Source organism: Esox lucius, chromosome 4 (genome assembly GCF_011004845.1).
Source record: "Esox lucius isolate fEsoLuc1 chromosome 4, fEsoLuc1.pri, whole genome shotgun sequence".
Taxonomy (NCBI): domain Eukaryota; kingdom Metazoa; phylum Chordata; class Actinopteri; order Esociformes; family Esocidae; genus Esox; species Esox lucius.
In genome coordinates, this window is record NC_047572.1 from 34344561 (window position 1) to 34365575 (window position 21015).

The 21015-nt window shown below is 42.1% G+C and overlaps 1 protein-coding gene across 1 annotated transcript; it reads right to left on the reverse strand.

Annotated features, from left to right (window-relative positions):
* Positions 1 to 1405: 1405 nt before the first annotated feature.
* Positions 1406 to 14810, reverse strand: cysltr1 (cysteinyl leukotriene receptor 1). The gene is made up of 4 exons (XM_010866534.5): positions 14661 to 14810; positions 3371 to 3434; positions 3010 to 3195; positions 1406 to 2851 (listed from the first exon to the last, which is right to left on the reverse strand). The coding sequence occupies exons 2-4, from the start codon at positions 3416 to 3418 to the stop codon at positions 2075 to 2077; spliced, it is 1011 nt and encodes a 336-aa protein (XP_010864836.1). The 5' UTR covers positions 3419 to 3434; positions 14661 to 14810; the 3' UTR covers positions 1406 to 2074.
* Between the last annotated feature and the right edge of the window lie 6205 nt (positions 14811 to 21015).

The window sequence follows — 21015 nt, forward strand, 5'->3', positions numbered from 1 at the left end:
CGATTCCAAAAAAGTTGGGACACTGTGCAAATATATCGAATGTTGAAAATGAGACATTTTGTAATGTCATGCCAAATACTGGCTCATTTTGAATTTCATGAGAGCTACACATTCCAAAAAAGTTGGGACAGGTAGCAATAAGAGGCCGGAAGAGTTAAATGTACAGACAAGGAACAGCTGGAGGACCAATTTGCTACTTTCTCAGAGAAAAATTGCTAAGAGTTTGAAGTTAACATCATCTACAGTGCATAATATCATCCAAAGATTCAGAGAATCTGGAACAATCTCTGTGCGTAAGGGTCAAGGCCAGAAAACCATACTGGATGCCAGTGATCTTTGGGCCCTCAGATGGCACTGCATCACATACAGGAATGATACTGTAATGGAAATCACAACATGGACTCAGGAATACTTCCAGAAAACATTGTCGGTGAACACAATCCACCGCTCCATTCGCCGTTGCCGGCTAAAACTCTATAGGTCAAAAATAAGCTGTATCTAAACAGGATCCAGAAGCGCAGGTGTTTTTTCTGGGCCAAGGATCATTTATAATGGACTGTGGCAAAGTGGAAAAGTGTTCTGTGGTCAGACAAATCAAAATTTGAAGTTCATTTTAGAAAACTGGGACGCCATGTCATCCGGACTAAAGAGGAAAAGGACAACCCAAGTTGTTATCAGCGCTCAGTTCAGAAGCCTGCATCTCTGATGGTATGGGGTTGCATGAGTGCGTGTGGCATGGGCAACCTACACATCTGGAAAGGCACCATCAATGCTGACAGTTATATCCAAGTTCTAGAACAACATATGCTCCCATCCAGACGTCGTCTCTTTTAGGGAAGACCTTGCATTTTCCAACATGGCAATGACAGACCACATACTGCATCAATTAAAATGTCATGGCTGCATAGAAGAAGGATCCGGCTACTGAAATGGCCAGCCTGCAAGTCCAGATCTTTCACCCATAGAAAACATTTGGCACATCATAAAGAGGAAGGTGCGAAAAAGAAGACCTAAGACAGTTGAGCAGCTAGAAGCCTGTATTAGACAAGAATGGGACAGCATTCCTATTCATAAACTTGAGCAACTTGTCTCCTCAGTCCCCAGACGTTTGCAGTCTGTTATAAAAAAAAGAGGGGATGCCACACAGTGGTAAACATGGCCTTGTCCCAACTTTTCTGAGATGTGTTGATGCAATGAAATTTAAAATCAACGTATTTTTCCCTTAAAGTGATACATTTTCTCAGTTTAAACATTTGATGTGTCATCTATGTTGTATTCAGAATAAAATATTGAAATTTGAAATTTCCACATCATTGCATTCTATTTTTATTCACAATTGTACAGTGTCCCAACTTTTTTGGAATCGGGTTTGTATATATATATATACACATATATACACACTAATAATTCATATTGTATAGACAACAACATATAATACTTAACACATAGTAACATTACACATAAACACATGCAAGCATACATTTCTATATAGATATACCTCTTCCATGTCCATTTATAGATATACCTCTCCCATGTCTCTAGATAGATCTTACTCTTCTGAATCTATATATCTATCTCTCCTGAGTCACTGTATAAATATACTTCTCCCATGCCTTTATATAGATCTACCTCTCCCATGTCTCTAGATAGATCTTACTCTTCTGAATCTATATATCTATCTCTCCTGAGTCACTGTATAAATATACTTCTCCCATGCCTTTATATAGATCTACCTCTCCCATGTCTCTAGATAGATCTTACTCTTCTGAATCTATATATCTATCTCTCCTGAGTCACTGTATAAATATACTTCTCCCATGCCTTTATATAGATCTACCTCTCCTGAGTCTCTAGATAGATCTACCTCTCCTGAGTCTCTATATAGATCTACCTCTCCTGAGTCTCTATACAGATCTACCTCTCCTGAGTCTCTATATAGATCTACCTCTCCCATGTTTCCATGTAGATCTGCTTCTTCTGTGTTTATATATAGATTTACAATCCCCTCTCTTGCTCCATCCCTCTCCATCATCTTCTTAGCTTCTCCTCGTTGCTCCTCCACCTCCATTAGCTACTAGCCATGTAGCTTATTCTCCTCCTCATTGATGTCTTTAGGAGGTGGAAGGTGGGCCGGAGGTCTCCGGATGCCTGTAATGGACCGGTGCCTGAATGTGGACAGGCGGCGTCGGAATCCCTCCCCAGAGAAGAAGTACAGCAGCGGGTCGAAGCAGGAGTTGGATGCAGCCAGACAGAGTGTCACCACAACAGACTTCTGCATGTGCACCACCTCTGGACAGGAAGTAGCTTTCTGGGAAAGGAAACTGAGGTGAAGGGATCGCTGGATGTGGTATGGCATGAAGCTGACTAGGAATGCAAGCATCACCACAGCGATCATACGGATGGCTTTTGATCTAGTCCCCTTCTGGCGCTGAGCAGCATGTTGCCGTAACATCAGCGCTCGGATGATGCCAACGTAGCAGATCAAGATGACCAGAAAGGGAAGCACGAAGCCCACGGCCAATGAGAAGTAGTTCAGCATTACAAGCCTCTCAATCCCCTCCCCTGATTTGCGCTCCGGAGGCTCAAAACACTTGGTCTTATTGGTGTGTGGGTCGAAGTGCTGACCAGACATGAGGAAGGGAGAGGACACCGTGCAGATGAACACCCAGATGAAGACACACACCACTCGGGCACGCCGCTCTGAGCCCATTCGAAGGTTCTGCACAGGAAATACAATAGCGATGAACCTGGTGACGGACATGGCGGTCATGAAGAACACGCTGCAGTAGAGGTTTACGTAGAGGGCATAGGACGAAATTCTGCACAGGAAGTCACCAAGGTTCCACTGACCCTGAGAAACATCAACAGGCACAGCATTCAGTTAGAGAGAACTGTTTACAACAACGCTAAAAATATCTGCCAGAAACTCAATTATACCAGATTTACCATTCAGAGAACCTCAAACTATGCTACCATAGTAACAGCATAGAGAACCCTGATCTGTCCTACCTTGTTAACATAGTAGAGAACCCGTAGAGGTAACACGGAGACACACAGCAGGTCAGACACAGCCAGGTTCAACATGTACACGTGGAACTCAGAACACTGCTGGTAGGTTTTAAGCAATACCAGCAGGGCAAAACCATTACCGGCAAGGCCAAACACTGTGATGATGGAATACACTGTAGAGTACACCTGGAAAAACACAAACACACCTGGTACTACACCTGGTAACAGATAACAAACCTGATAACACACTTTCCTGGTATTACACTTGGTTACAGATAACACATTTTGTATTACACCTTATACACAGATACACACTTTTACATATGGTTTAACTTCTGGACAGACAGGTGGACATGGCTACCTGATTCCGGAACTCATCAATAGATGGACAGTTTGTCACGTTGTCCATCTCTGGAACACACAGGCTGAATAGGAATAGAAGAGGCTGGTTAAGAATAGGCATGTGCATTGGACAAGATTTAATAAATATATTCCATCTTGCCTTTGATTTAGTTAACTTTCATCCATGCAAACACTGGCGTCATTCTGATTGACTGGACCCCACAACAATACTCCCACTTTGACTGACGATTGTAAAAAAAATTATATATATATATATATATCTGTGTAAACATTTACGAGACCACTCCTAATTTTTCTTACAGTATTTTTGAATTGCTAGAACACAAGTTGCAAGTGTATAAACCACTTTATTGATTGAATCACAGAGTTTGCAGAACTTTAAACACTTCTCATGTGGTTAGACACAACTAGCAAATTGGAATCACTCTTTGTGCAAAACTGTAAACACGTTGTCATTTACAAAGCACATGTAGCATTGTGGTGCACTTCAACTGAAAATGGCACAACACAGCCCCCAAAAGTGAAACACAAGCAACACTCTGTTGTCATCAGTAACACACAAGCACTCAAAATTTTACACACCTGTTTCAAATCAGTAATGTGTTGCACCTAATCAGTAATCAGGGTATAAAGCCATGTCAAATCCAAATGGCATGTGTGATTATCACAATGGAGGGCAGGAGAGAAGGAGGAAGGGGAAGAGGACGAGGAAGAGGACGAGGAAGAGGACGAGGAAGAGGACGAGGAAGAGGATGATGATGAAGAGGAGGATGAGGAGACAGAGGAGGAGGAAGAGACAGAGGAGAAGGAAAAGACAGAGGAGGAGGAAGAAGAGACTGAGGAGGAGAAGGAAGAGACAGAGGAGGAGGAAGAGACAGAGGAGGAGGAAGAGACAGAGGAGGAGGAGGAAGAGACAGAGGAGGAGACAGAGGAGGAGGAGGAAGAAGAACAAGAGCCATCATTTCTAATGAAATTAGAGCAACAATCTTACACAATGTTCTGGTTCATGGAATGAGTATGAGGGAAGCAGGACTATTTGTTCAACCAAATATAAGCAGGTTCTCTGTGGCCTCCATTGTCAGGACATTCAGAGAAGACAACAGGTAAGTGTACTATCATTTGTGGTCCCTCAAACTTACAGTGCAGTATGTACAGTCATGGAACGTCTCAGTAAATTATTGTAACATATCTCTAAAAATTGGCCCTTTTCTTGCAGTGATATACTTGTATAATAGTATTTTATGTATTGTACATATTTGGTGAAATTTCAATGCATTAGGCCTGTCTGTACAATTCTAACAAGAGGTTTTATTTGCTAGAATTGAAAGACTGCCACATGTCAATGGAAGGAGAGGTATGTTCTCACAACAGCAGGAGACCATTACTGTCAATATGGTCCTTCAAAATAATCTCATTCGTCTGCGTGAAATACAACAGCGAGTTGAGGAAGACAACGTGAATTTTGAAGGAATCAACAGTGTGAGTCTCTCCACAATTGACCGTGCCCTGAAATGCAACCTGATAAGTCTCAAACAAGCCTACAGGTTACCATTTGAGAGAAATTCTGAAAGGGTAAAAGGGCTACGATATCAATATGTACAAGTAATCATGTCCAGAGATTATACAGCACTATTGAGTTACTGTACATCTTTACTGTGTTGAATGTAATGCAGCACATGTATACAGAGGCATGAAGCCTGAAATGCTGTGTCATTTATGTTACTTCAATGTTTCAACTGGATTCCATGGAGAGGCCTCATGAGTGCATCTTCTTGGATGAAGCTGGCTTCAATCTCACCAAGAGGAGAAGGAGAGGCTGCAACATTATTGGTCAACGTGCCATTGTAGAGTTGCCAGGGCAGCTTGGTGGCAACGTGACCATATGTGCTGCCATCAGCTGCTACGGGGTTATTCACCGCCACTGTAGGGCCTTACAACACTGCCAATCTTATGACGTTTCTGTATGCTCTACAGGAAGCACTACAGAGACGTGAACAGAGAGGTGATGAGCAGGCAGAGCATCACATGTATGTGGAAGGTCTATGACAGAAATCCTTATGCACAGGAAAGTCTCATTCAGTCAATGGATGCAGCATGTGACAACATTGGAGTGGAAGCGATTCAAGGTTGGATTCGGCATGCTAAAGGATTCTTTCCCCGTTGTTTAACAAGGGACAGGATTGCCTGTGACGTTGATGAGGTCCTGTGCATGATGCTGAGGCAGAATGATTCCAAGACATTGCTTACTATCGATCTGCTGCATATTTTGTTTGTGACTACATTTGTATGTGTGCAGGATTGTGCAAGTACTTCATAGTAAATATAATTTTCCCCCTGCTCTGCCCTGAGTGCAGTGTTTTGCATTTATCTCTGTAGTGTGTAATGACTGCTGTGTAGTGTTTATGCATTAGCTGGATGTGTGTGTTATCTGAAAACAGTGTTTGGTTTGGGGTAAAGATAATATAGTTCTGAAGCAATTGTTTGATTTAGCAAGACAAGTCAAAGGTTTTGGCAGTGTAGCTTAAGTTTGGTGATTTGTGTTTAAGGTTTTGAGAAATCGAGAGAAACATTCAAAAAATGTGTTTTAGCGATTCAGAAATACTGTAATACAGGTAATGAGTGGAGGGCTTCTTAAAGAAAAACTAATAGGTCTGTGGGAACCGGAATTCTTACTGGTTGGTAGGTGATCAAATACTTATGTCATGCAATGAAATGCAAATAAATTATTTAATAATCATACAAACATTCAAAAAATGCAGAAATACTGTAAATCAGCATCTCTACATATATGGCAGCCGTTCCATTCCAGTGTCTGTTAAATTCCAACACAGGCACAGCTCATTTTACTTAATGAGGTACAGATTAGGTGATTACCCACACCAAATCTAATTTAACAAGGAAAAGTATTAAAACAACTTCTGTGGTCATCACTATCCTCTTGCAATAGGACCAGCTGGATGGCAAAAACAGTGCAAGTAGTACCTCAAAGGAAATTTGAATAAAAAAATTCTGAATGACAAAAGAATTGAAAATAAAAGCTTTAGGTGAGGAAAAGAAGGGTTCAATTCTGGCTTTAATGGCAGAGGGATAAAGTGTCAGGTTGCTTCCATCCTGAAAATGTCAAAGACGGCAGTTCATAAGAACAAGGTCAAGCAACAGTCACTGGGGACAACAAAGCTACAGTCTGGCAGAGGGGGAAAACGACTGACCACTGACCGAGATGACCGTCAACTCATTCAAATGTCACTCAACAACCGTTAGATGACATCAAGTGACCTACAAAAAGAATGGCAAACAGCTGCTGGGGTGAAGTGCAGGGTGAGGACGGTTTGAAACAGGCTCCTAGGGGCAGGGCTGAAGTCGTGTAAAGCTAGAAAAAAGCCCTTCATCAATGAGATGCAAAGAAGAGCCAGGTTGAAGTTTGCAAAAGACCAAAAGGATTGGACCATAGAGGAATGGAGTAAGGTCATCTTCTCTGACAAGTCAAATGTTCAGCTTTGCCCAACACCTGGTCATCTAATGGTTAGATGGAGACCTGGAGAGGCCTAAAAGCAACAGTGTCTCGCACCCACTGTGAAATTTGGTGGAGGATCAGTGATGATCTGGGGATGCTTCAGCAAGGCTGGAATCAGGCAGATTTGTCTTTGTGAAGGATGCATGAATCAGACCAAGTACAAGGTAATCCTGGAAGAACACCTGCTTCCTTCTGCTCTGACAATGTTCCCCAACTCTCAGAATTGTTTTTTCCAGCAGGACAATGCTCCATGCCACACAGCCAGGACAATCTAGGTTAATCAAGACCCTATCATAGCCAGCCCAATCTCCAGACCTGAACCCCTTTGAAAACCTCTGGAATTTGATGAAGAGGTAGGTGGGTGGTCAAAAGACATCAAACAAAGCCGAGCTACTTGAATTGTTGTGCCAGGAGTGGCATAAAGTCACACAACAGCAATGTGGAGAGCATGCCAAGACGCATGAAAGCACCAAACATTGATTTCTGAACTCTTCCCAAGTTAAAACACTATCATTTTGTTGTTGAAAAATGAATAAGAATTTGTTTTATTTGCATTATTTGAGGTCTGAAAACAATGTATATTTTTTTGGTTATTTTGACCAGTTCTTATTTTCTACAAAACAATACTCTATATGACAATCATTTGGGGGGGAAAATGTTGTCAGTAGTTTATAGAATAAAACAAAACGGTTCATTTTACACAAACACATACAATGGATATAAAAAGTCTACACACCCCCGTTAAAATGCCAGGTTTTTGTGATGTAAAAGAATGAGACAAAGATAAATCATGTCAGAACTTTTTCCACCTTTAATGTGACCTATAATGTGAACAATTCAATTGAAAAACAAACTGAATTCAATCGAGGGGTATGTTATAATATAGGTATTAGAGATATACATATGTTATAATATAGACAGTAGAGGGAGAGATATAGACAGTAGAGGGGAGTTTTATTCTATAAACCACTGACAAAATTACTAAAATATGTCTATCTCTACTGTCTATATTATAAAATATCCCTCCCTCTACTGTCAATATAATAAAATATCTCTCCCTCTACTGTCAATATAATAAAATATCTCTCCCTGTACTGTCTATATTATAACATGTTATAATATTTTATAATATATTATATTATAACATATGTCTATCACTACTGTCTATATTATAACATATCTCTATCTCTGCTGTCAATATATTAAAATATGTCTATCTCTACTGTCATTTATTATAACATATCTCTATCTCTATTGTCTATATTATAACATATCTCTCCCTCTCCTGTCAATATAATAAAATATATCTCCCTCTACTGTCTATTATATAAAATATCTCTACTGTCTATATTATAACAATCTCTCCCTCAACTGTCAATATAATAAAATATCTCTCCCTCTACTGTCAATATAATAAAATATCTCTCCCTCTACTGTCAATATAATAAAATATCTCTCCCTTTACTGTCTATATTCTCCCTCTATTGTTGGGCTGGCCAACCCTGTTCCTGGAGAGCCACTGTCCTGTAGGTTTTCTCTTTAGCCTCATTTGTGACTAACCTGAGTCTGCTTTTCATCCAACTACTAATTAGAATCAGGTGTGCTGAATAAGAGTTGGAGAGAAAATCTACAGGACAGTGGCTCTCCAGGAACAGGGTTGGCCAGCCCTGCTCTACTGTCTATATTATAAAATATCTTTATCTCTACTGTCTATATTATAACATATATAATATAATATATAACATAAGTAGGAGGGGCTCAGAAACAATGGTGGGTGTCCAGTAACAGGATATAAACCAGGACAAACATCAGCAAAGGATTAATTCAAGGAGAATATTGCTGATCTGGGTTTATGTTGATCTGATAATGTGATTGTGTGCTTGTTATTTTTTGGTTTTGTTGGTAACTGATAAAAAAATAATCTAATCTTGATTAGTTTAAAAGCTAATCTGTTGAGCTGAAATGTTGATACTAGGCTTCTGTTTGTCTGTTGATGTGTGTTTGTTTATGCGGAAATTATTTTGATGATAAAAGGGATCCACAGGAAACCAATGTTTCAATCTCCATCTTCCATCTCCAGGCGGCAGAAAAGACATTAGGTCATGTTCTGACCTGACATAAAATACAGTGCAATTGAACCAGTAAATCCAGTCCAGGGTCAACTGTGTGCACTTCTAAATGATGCTAAAGTGTCATAGAAGTAAGTAGTTCTGTTATATCCTCAATAGTCAACTAGCTGTCTTATCGTCACTATATACTGAGATGATGTTACAACTTCGTTCCTCTCCTAGTGGACACTTTTTGTTTTACTAAGATGACAACTCTTACTAACCAGGATTTACACAGACATGTATATCAGTGGTCTGAGTAGTTGAGTGGTCTGAGTCAAAGCCCTGGGGTACCGGTGCATCCTCCCGGCATACCGGCAATGCAACACTATTTCTCTGCACAACCTCCGATAGGCCTCTCCCTTTCTCTTACGGACCTCTGTCACCAACACCAAGCCCCTCCCAGCTACCCTGTCACCAACACCAAGCCCCTCCCAGCTACCCTGTCACCAACACCAAGCCCCTCCCAGCTACCCTGTCACCAACACCAAGCCCCTCCCAGCTACCCTGTCACCAACACCAAGCCCCTCCCAGCTACCCTGTCACCAACACCAAGCCCCTCCCAGCTACCCTGTCACCAACACCAAGCCCCTCCCAGCTACCCTGTCACCAACACCAAGCCCCTCCCAGCTACCCTGTCACCAACACCAAGCCCCTCCCAGCTACCCTGTCACCAACACCAAGCCCCTCCCAGCCACCCTGTCACCAACACCAAGCCCCTCCCAGCTGCCTTGTCTCTCACACCAAGCCCCTCCCAGCTGCTTTGTCTCTCACACCAAGCCCCTCCCAACTACCCTGTCACCAACACCAAGCCCCTCCCAGCTACCCTGTCACCAACACCAAGCCCCTCCCAGCTACCTGTCACCAACACCAAGCCCCTCCCAGCTACCCTGTCACCAACACCAAGCCCCTCCCAGCTACCCTGTCACCAACACCAAGCCCCTCCCAGCTACCCTGTCACCAACACCAAGCCCCTCCCAGCCACCCTGTCACCAACACCAAGCCCCTCCCAGCTGCCTTGTCTCTCACACCAAGCCCCTCCCAGCTGCTTTGTCTCTCACACCAAGCCCCTCCCAACTACCCTGTCACCAACACCAAGCCCCTCCCAGCTACCCTGTCACCAACACCAAGCCCCTCCCAGCTACCTGTCACCAACACCAAGCCCCTCCCAGCTACCCTATCACCAACACCAAGCCCCTCCCAACTACCCTGTCACCAACATCAAGCCCCTCCCAGCTGCCCTGTTGCCAACACAAAGCCCTTCCCCAGCTGCCTTGTCTCTCACACCAAGCCCCTCCCAGCTACCATGTCACCAACACCAAGCCCCTCCCAGCTACCCTGTCACCAACACCAAGCCCCTCCCAGCTGCCTTGTCTCTCACACCAAGCCCCTCCCAGCTGCCTTGTCTCTCACATCAAGCCCCTCCCAGCTGCCTTGTCTCTCACACCAAGCCCCTCCCAGCTGCCTTGTCTCTCACATCAAGCCCCTCCCAGCTGCCTTGTCACTAACCATATAAAAGTCCAAAATAACCGTACTTACTATTTCAACTTACTATTTCAGCAGGGCAACCAGCAGTCAACCCACCAAATGGCTTTTCCCTGTTTCAACCCATACATGGTAAAAACACCCAATGCAATTCAATTTTTAAGACTGTAGAGCAGAGAACATCAGGACGTAAGCACTAGAACCTCACCCAGGACTGCATGATAACCCCAGCTGTCCCTGGCCAAACCTGATGTTAATTAATTAGTGGACTAGTGAAATAGTGTCCTTTCTCTGATTGCCTGTCATTGTGTATCCTACCAAAACATAATGCATACAAAAAATATTATTTTATATATTATTTTACCAATAAAATCTCTTGCACAAGTGTTTATGTCACTTTACGTAATTATTATTAGATCCACCCCACACAAAGGTCTCAATCCTTCTGTTTATCAAATAAAGAAAAGACAAAGGAGGTCAGGGTAGCGAACGCCCTGGTTTCGTGTTGCAGTGTGTGTCAAACGCATGTTGAACAGCTGGTAAGATACTGTTTGTTTTTTCCTTCTTCAGGGAGTTAACCTGATGTATTATAATGTGGACTCAATGTTGCTGCTGCGCCAGTGTGCTGGCATAACTGGTCCAATCATTTTTAAATACCTTTCAAATAAAGGCTTTTTACTACTCAGGATAATAAACATAGTGTAATATTGTATGCTCCTGCAAGGAATGTTCATTATTGTTTGTTTTTTACAGAGAGCTGGGAGCACAGTCTTTGCTGCACCTAGAGTATACTCAAAGTCTATTTGATTAGGGCTGTGAATTTTTTGTAATTACAGGGTGTTCAATATTTGCATGACATGAGTTTTCCCAACTTTTCTCTACTCTGTCCAAACAATGACCTCTATTTGTGTATGAACCAGTTATTTGTGTATGAAATGTAACCTAATATAGAATTTTCATGAAGTGAATAGACCTGGGCACTCTTTCTGATAATTTTTTTAATTACATTTAGTGAGTAGACTTATTTGGAAGAGGCACACTTTACACCCTCAGGGGTCAGTTTTCTTTGTTGCCATGTTTTGTTTTTATGATTGTGCCATTCTGTTCAGACCTACAGTTGAATGTGAATCCCATGAGAAATAAAAGACACGTGTTTTGCCTGCTCACTCATGTTTTCTTTACAGATGGTACATACTATATATTATCAATTCTCCAAGGGTATGCAAACTTTTGAGCACAACTGTATTGAGAAAACACAGATGTTAGGTAAAGCAAGTTTGGCTAGCTAACACTAACAGTACCATGCTAGCTAGTTGTTCATCCAAAATTATGTTGGTTTGCATGTGATTTTTCTTCAGAGGGGTACGTTGCTTAAGACGTTGCAACATTGGAGGAAAGGGGAGCAGGGACAGACTGTCACATAACGTTAGTTTAAAGTTGAATTGAAGTATGTATTAACTTGAACCTGAATAATCTTATTAATTAGAAGAACATTATTATTACCATCTCCTAATGGTTATGCTCTGTGTTTTACATTACATTAGAAGCCAGGGAAGAGAGGAGTCTTGATAGTGAGGGACAGAATGGGACAGAGAGTAAAGAGCCAGCAGGGGACATGGAAGAGGAGAGAGTTGACCAGAGAGGAACAGAGGACAGGAGATGGCATAGAGGAGAGGAAAGAAGGGATGGAGATAAGGGAAGAGGAAGCAAGGAAGGAAAGAGATGGAGAGGAGGGAAGAGGAGAGATTAGATGGAGAAGAGGGAGTAATAAAAGAGAATAGTGGGTAAAGGAAAGAAGAGATGCCGCGATTAGAGGATGTCTATATGGTAATAATTTAACACTTGGACATGGTTTCTAGGCCTATGACCCCCCTTTTCTGGCCCCACTCAACAACATTCCCCCCAGAGAAACATTTCCAGAGGAAACAATGATGCACAGCATTTGTGTGTCTGTGTGTGTGTGTGTGTGTGTGCGCGTGTGTACGTGGGTTAATTTGTACATGTGTGTTTTCATATTTTACTAACAAAACTTCGACAGGGACAGAAAAACAAAGAATATATGTGGGGATTATTTTGGGAACGTTTGCCAGTTCTACAAAAAAAACAGAATACTTCAGGCTGTGGGGTCAGGTTTAAGGTCAGGACTTGGGTAATGTTTATGTCTTTATGTGTGTTTAAGCATGTGTGATCAGATGTTTGTGTGTGTGTGTGTGTGTGTGTAATTACGTCTCTGGAGTGTGCTATGCAAACAGCCACCAAGACAGAGAGGTGAGAATGTTTCCAGGTATCTTGGCTTCATCCTAAATGACATCATGTCCCCTTCACAGGGCACCTCTCTGTACCAAGACTCATGCGGAGGAGGGCAGCATTTGGGACACTATTTAAGTGTGCTGCTCTCTGATAACAGGGTTCTGCTTTCGGCTGTGAAACCACCAATCAGATATTTTCTGAGCATATCTCTGTTCTGAAACTTAGCTCCCTGTCTACCTGTCTGCCTTCCTGTCTGTCTTTGTGTCTGTCTTTCTGTCTACCTGTCTGCCTTACCAGTTGTCTGTCATATATATATATATGTAGGTATATTATGACTGTATATTCTACTATTAATCTAGATTTTCTATAACTGTATACTCTACTATTACTTTAGATATATTATGACTGTAGATTATACTATTACTGTAAATATATTATGACTGTAGATTATACTATTACTGCATATATATAATGGACACTTGATTCGATTTCAGACATTCTTCTTATGTCACATGTAAGCATTCAGAAGTCACACCTAAATGTATTTCCAAACCTGAAAACCCTGACTGCAGAAATGTGGATAGCCACGCCCAGAGTGGCTCACTGGGCATCGCCCAGAGTGGCTCGCTTGGCATCGCCCAGAGTGGCTCGCTTGGCATCGCCCAGAGTGGCTCGCTTGGCATCGCCCAGAGTGGCTCGCTTGGCATCGCCCAGAGTGGCTCGCTTGGCAACGCCCAGAGTGGCTCGCTTGGCATCGCCCAGAGTGGCTCGCTTGGCATCGCCCAGAGTGGCTTGCTTGGCAACGCCCAGAGTGGCTCTCTGGTGGGTTTGCTTGTGGCATGCTGGCATCATAACAGCAAGTTTATTTATGTATCAGGGTTTGTAACGGGTGTTTTGCATGAAGTTTGGAAAAGCTTGACCTTTTCATCACCCCTCCATGCCTTGCATGCATTGCCCAATGAGCCCCTCACTCACTATTGAAATTAACTTAGCCACTGCCCCATTACATATAACCTGAAGATGGTTCTTCACATTGAATGTAATCTATTGTCCATTGGCAAACAATAAACATTGATTTAGTTTTCTTTTGACAGCCATAGCAAACTTCCAATAAATTAAACCACCGCTTAATAAAAATCTGTGGAAGTAATGGAGGCTAACCCTAACCCATGTAATGCCAGACCATAATACTAAAGAAAAACCCATACATGTAATACCAGACCATAATACTAAAGTAAAAACCCATACATGTAATACCAGACCATAATACTAAAGTATAAACACATACATGTAACACCAGACCATAATACTAAAGTATACACACATACATGTAACACCAGACCATAATACTAAAGTATAAACACATACATGTAATACCAGACCATAATACTAAATTATAAACACATACATGTAATACCAGACCATAATACTAAAGTAAAACCCATACATGTAATGCCAGACCATAATACTAAATTATAAATCTAAAAGTAAGCAGCCATGCTAATGTTCCTGGATAATTTCTCCAATTCAGTTTAAGATGTTTGTCTTCACTTCATCAATATCCCTGGGCAAATGTCAAATACTGATTTGAGATTATAGATCATGTTGCTTACATACCAACCCAACCACGCACACACACACACACACACACACCCACACACACACACACACACACACACACACACACACACACCCACATGAAGAAAATGAACAAGAAGAACAAGAAACAACAAGAGTTCACATAAACATTGACTAAGCAGCCATTAACAAACAGTAGACCGTATATAGTTTCCCATTAAAGTCAGAAGACATCTTTCAAAAGGGATCGCTGGGTCAAAAATGGCAGCTTAAATACAAAGGTACTAAATACAGAAAACCTCTTCAGGATCCGGGAGTTAGGAAGTTCTTTACACAAACTGAAAGTGACTTACCGGAAATGTTGGACTGACGATAGATGGTGGTGATGAAGACCAGCTTACTAATGAGTTTGAAGAGAACCGCTGATCTGTCTCAGTCTGGTTACACTGACACACTCCTCCTCTACACTCCTCCTCCTCCACACTGACACATTCCTCCTCTACACTCCTCCTCCTCCACACTGACACACTCCTCCTCTACACTCCTCCTCCTCCACACTGACACACTTCTCCTCTACACTGATACACTCCTCCTCTATACTCCTCCTCTACACTGACACACTTCTCTATACTCCTCCTCCTCCACACTGACATACTCCTCCTCTACACTGACACACTTCTCTATACTCCTCCTCCTCCACACTGACACACTCCTCCTCTATACTCCTCCTCCTCCACACTGACACACTCCTCCTCTACACTGACAGACTCCTCCTCGAAACTCACACACTCCTCCACACTGACACACTCCTCCTCTACACTCCTCCTCTTCCACACTGACAGACTCCTCCTCTATACTCCTCCTCCTCCACACTGACACACTCCTCCTCTACACTCCTCCTCCTCCACACTGACACACTCCTCCTCTACACTGATACACTCCTCCTCTATACTCCTCCTCCTCCACACTGACACACTCCTCCTCTACACTGACTCATTCCTCCTCCTCTACACTGACACACTGCTCCCCTGTACTCCTCCTTCTCCACACTGACACACTCCTTCTCTACACTAACACACTCCTGCTCTATACTGACACACTCCTCTAAACAGGAATGGGAAAAGGAACAGGAATGGGAACAGGAATGGGAACCGAAACAGGAACAGGAATGGAAATGGGAACAGGAACAGGAATGGGAACGGGAACAGGAATGGGAACAGGAACAGGAATGGGAACGGGAATGGGAACAGGAATGGGAACGGGAACAAGAATGGGAACAGGAACGGGAATGGGAACAGGAATGGGAAGAGGGACAGGAACGGGAACAGGAAGAGAAAGGGAACAGGTGGGATGAGGGCAGTGGCAGTTAGAATTGTCAGGCAGCAACATGATCTACATCCCAACCAGGAGAACTTCAGCTGCGAGTCATTCAGGCCTGGTAGATCTGAGGTGGCCCAGGGGCTTATGTCGGGTTGTAGGTCACTGACGACATTATCAAATGAAGATGAGGTGGTTAGAAGACCATTTCCTCTGGGTCTTAATGAGCTGTCTTTTGTTATTTAGTATTTAGAGGATTGCTGCTAATGGACTGGTGAAGACAAGGAAATAGGAATCCAATTGACATTTATCTGTAATTAAGAATATAATTGAATTAAAACTCAGTTATGTAGAAAGAGGGAGAGGGAGAGAGATCAAATAAGAGAATGAATAAAAGAGACAAAGAGAAAGACAGAGAAAGTCAGTGAAAGACAGAGACAGTGTGAGACAGAAAGAGACAGTAAGAGCCAGAGAGAGAGACAAAAAAAGACAGTGGGAGCCAGAGAGAGACAGTGAGAGACAGTGAGAGACAGAGAGAGACAGTGAGAGCCAGAGAGAGACAGTGAGAGCCAGAGAGAGCCAGAGAAAGATTGTGAGAGACAGTGGGAGACAGTGAGAGCCAGAGAGAGACAGTGAGAGACAGAGTGGGACAGTGAGAGACAGAGAGAGACAGTGAGAGACAGTGGGAGACAGTGAGAGCCAGAGAGAGACAGAGAAAGATTGTGAAAGACAGTGAGAGACAGAGAGAGACAGTGAGAGCAGTGAGAGACAGAGAGAGACAGTGAGAGATAGTGAGAGGCAGTGAGAGCCAGAGAGAGACAGTGAGAGACAGTGAGAGACAGAGAGAGACAGTGAGAGCAGTGAGAGACAGAGAGAGACAGTGGGAGACAGTGAGAGACTGTGGGAGACAGTGAGAGCCAGAGAGAGACAGAGAGAGACAGAGAAAGACAGTGAGAGACAGTGAGAGACAGAGAGAGACAGTGAGAGCAGTGAGAGACAGAGAGAGACATTGAGAGACAGTGGGAGACAGTGAGAGACAGAGAAAGACAGTGAGAGACAGTGAGAGACAGTGAGAGATAGTGAGAGACAGTGAGAGCTAGAGAGAGACAGTGAGAGACAGAGAGAGACAGTGAGAGACAGAGAGAGACAGTGAGAGACTGTGGGAGACAGTGAGAGCCAGAGAGAGACAGAGAGAGACAGAGAAAGACAGTGAGAGACAGTGAGAGACAGAGAGAGACAGTGAGAGCAGTGAGAGAAAGAGAGAGACAGTGAGAGACAGTGGGAGACAGTGAGAGACAGTGAGAGACAGTGGGAGACAGTGAGAGACAGAGAGAGACAGTGAGAGACAGTGGGAGACAGTGAGAGCCAGAGAGAGACAGTGAGAGACAGTGAGAGCCAGAGAGAGACAGGGTGTGCTACATCACAATATAAAATCATTACACTGAAGAATGTTGTTTTAGACCATTAGTGGCTATGATTTTCCATTTAAGGACCGTTTCAATAGGGTTTATTTTTGCAACTGAAAAAGGCTGATGTCATGTTGTCCCAACACACTGCCATCAGACTTAAAAAAAAAGAAAGTACTCTATAACAATGGACCTACAGCAAATAGTTAATAGCTCTCGGCAATCAAGCATTTTCCCAACGTCTCTAAAAAGAGCTGCCATTAAGTCCCTATTAAAAAAAAGAACACTGGATGCATCTATATTGAACAAGCATAGACCTGTATCAAATCACCCTTTTATAGCCAAGATCATTGAGAAGGTTGTATTCAATCAACTCAGCAATTTTGTGACCTCAAGCAGTCTCTTAGACAAATTTCAGTCATGTTTCCGACCTCACCACAGAACTGAAACGGCCCCCAAAAAGGTTTTAAATGATATACCGCTGAATATTGATTCCGATAAAATAACAGTTCTGGTTCTATTAGATCTCAGTGCAGCATTTGACACTGTAGATTATAGAACACTTATAGATAGGCTGGAAAATTGGGTAGGAGTCTCCAGGACAGTCCTTAATTGGTTCAGATTTAATCTGGATGGCCAGAGTTACTTTGTCACCATTGGTAATCATGACTCTGATAGGGTGGCTATGACATGTGGAGTTCCCCAGGGTTCAGTTCTCAGACCGCTTCTGTTCAATCTCTATACTACTTCTGTGGCAAATTCTACAAAACAACAACATTAACTACCACAGCTATGCAGATGATACTCAAATATATATGTCTCTCGAACCATATGATAACAGCTCAATAAACTCATTGGGTCACTGTATAGAGCACATAAATACCTGGATGAACCCAAATTGTCTACAATTAAACCAAGATAAAACAGAGATTATTGTATTTGGCAACAAAAATAAGAGAACTGGTATAGAAAAGAGCAGGATTCTCTGACCCTAAAAACCAGGAACCAAGTGCGTAATCTTGTTGTTCTCTTAGACGGTCATTTCAAAGCAGTCACCAAGACAGCATTCTATCACCTTAAAATATAGCTTGGTGTCCCAAAAAGACCAAGAGAAGCTCATCCATGCTTTTATCTCTAGTAGGGTTGACTACTGTAATGGCCTCTTAACTGGACTCCGGAAAAAGACTGTAAAACAGCTGCAGCTCATTCAGAATGCTGCTGCTAGAATGTTATCTTTATATCTTTGCACTGGCTTCCAATCAGTTACAGAAAAGATTTTAAAGTGGTGCTTTTAGTTTAGAAATCATTGAATGGTTTTGGCCCCGAATACATTTCTGATATGTTTGAAGAATATAAACCGAGCAGGGCTCTTAGATCCATGAACACATGTCAGCTAGTAGAGCCCAGAATCCAAACTAAACATGGTCAAGCTGCGTTTAGCAGTTATGCTGTACACAACTGGAATAAACTACCAGAAGATCTTAGATGTGCCCTAAACGTATCCATTTTTAAATCCAGGTTAAAAACACTTCTCTTTTCACATGCCTATGACTGAGCACTTAAAATTAACCACACTGTTAAGCCTTACATATTTAATAGCTTCCTATTGGAATCTATTACGGAATCTACCAGTTGTTTTTATTTGGTTTTTATTCTATTTCTATTTATCTATGTTTTACCAATAGCCTTACAGTTTTTATAGCTTCCTATGTTTTTATCCAATTTTTATTATATGTTCTTGTTCTATGTTTTATTATTATGATGTTGTTTTGATGTTTTCATTTATTTGTTTTTATTCTATTGTATTTTTATATTTTTTTATGTTTTCTTTGTAAAGCACATTGAATTTCTTCTATGTATGAATTGTGCTATATAAATAAACTTGCTTGCAACTCAAAATATTCTGATTTGTTCTTGTTGTTGTTTTATTTCACCTTTTCTAAGCTAACACTAATGGCTTCCTGTGTAGAACCTTAGCAGTGTCTAGTTGTGGGTTTCAATTCCCATGGGGGTAAGTAAAGAAAATGTATGAACTCACTGCTGTAAGTGGCTTTGGATAAAAGCTTTTGTTAAATGACTTAGATGTAAATGTATGTGACTACATTCTGAGTTAACCAAGAGTAATGACTGCTAACATCTTTAAAACAAGTTCAAATATTTCCTTATTTAAACAGTGTGAGGAGGTCCAAGGTATCTATAGTGTAGATCTTTCTATAATAGCCTACAGCACTTCCCCTTTTGGCTTGTTCTATTTTACTCTGTGCCTCTCAAGAGTTCCCATGTCAGCTTCTTCTATATTACTCTGTGGTTGTCAGTCTGCATGTGTAATGAGGGCAACCGGACACTAATGTAGGTTAAGATGCTCGAGATAATTTGCTGCTGATCAGATCTGACTTGTGATTGACTCAATCATGTTGACGGGCCGGGTTAGTCATGGTGACAGGGCAAGCTCAGTCGTGGTGATGGGGCCAGCTCAGTCATGGTGACGGGGCCAGCTCAGTCGTGGTGATGGGGCCAGCTCAGTCGTGGTGATGGGGCCAGCTCAGTCATGGTGACGGGGTCAGCTCAGTCGTGGTGATGGGGCCAGCTCAGTCGTGGTGATGGGGCCAGCTCATTCATGGTGATGGGGCCAGCTCAGTCATGGTGATGGGGCCAGCTCAGTCGTGGTGATGGGGCCAGCTCATTCGTGGTGATGGGGCCAGCTCAGTCGTGGTGATGGGGCCAGCTCAGTCGTGGTGATGGGGCCAGCTCATTCGTGGTGATGGGGCCAGCTCAGTCGTGGTGATTGGGCAAGCTCAGTTGTGGTGATGGGGCCAGCTCAGTCATGGTGATGGGGCCAGCTCAGTCGTGGTGATGGGGCCAGCATTGATTTAACAATGGTGTTTTTGGGTGCTGGTCTCTATGGAAGACCCTCCAAAGTTATACTTTTTGGACCAATTCACATGTTATACTTTTTTTAATAATACATTTGTTAAGTTTCATTATTTTAACCTTTGTTACTTTATTAGCATTATTTAGTGAAGCATCAAACAGTTGGATAGGCTTAGTTAATGTTCTGCACACCCACACTCATTCATCAACAAAAAACCCACTGAAACATCATTGCAACCAACACAACCTACAATCAAGAATCTGTGAGAAAAATGTATGGAACAAAGATTAATTGAAACACGTGACAAAATATATGTTAGCGAGTGTCAATGTGGGTTATGTGGGTGTTCCTAAAGAAACAGTTATATTGTACCTATTATCTCCAATGACTAATGGAAAGTACTTGAACTATGTTCAATACAATCATAATAAAATTATCATAACTTCAAATAAAATAGCAAATAATAACTGTTAAAATATTAAATTGGCGACATCGAACAAACCTAAAGGATAAAAATTGTCAAGACACAACCTTTTTGATGTACTTGTTTAGGAATTTTTCATGAACCTATTTTTAGCTTAAGGAAGGGAAACAGAAGACATTTCCTTTGAATACGTGTATAAAGAACTTTTAACCATAATTGTTACTAATATATTATCTACACATTCATGTTGCTTTAAAATTATTAAATTAAATGATGATGGTTTTGTTTAGGGTTTTAAAGGGATTAAAAATATTACCATAGTCAGTCGATCTATATTATTACTCTGAGTAAGTTTGTTTTTGCACAAAACCCGACACAGGATGTTGGTTAGGACCTTGTGATGGGGGAGGAACAGATGCTGTCTTTAAAAGCCAGCCAAGCAGATATTTTTTCCACCATGTACAGTGTTTCAGCAACCCCGTTGCCTCAGAGGGAGTCACATCACAACAAGAGACAAAAACAGACATGCTATAACATATAGATGATATCTCAGAACTACAGACAGACTACACACTGATGAGCCAAAACATTATGACCATCTGCCTAATAAACTGTTGATCCTCCACGTGCCGCCAAAACAGCCCCGACCAGCCAAGGCATGAAATCCCTGAAGGTGTGCTGTGGTATCT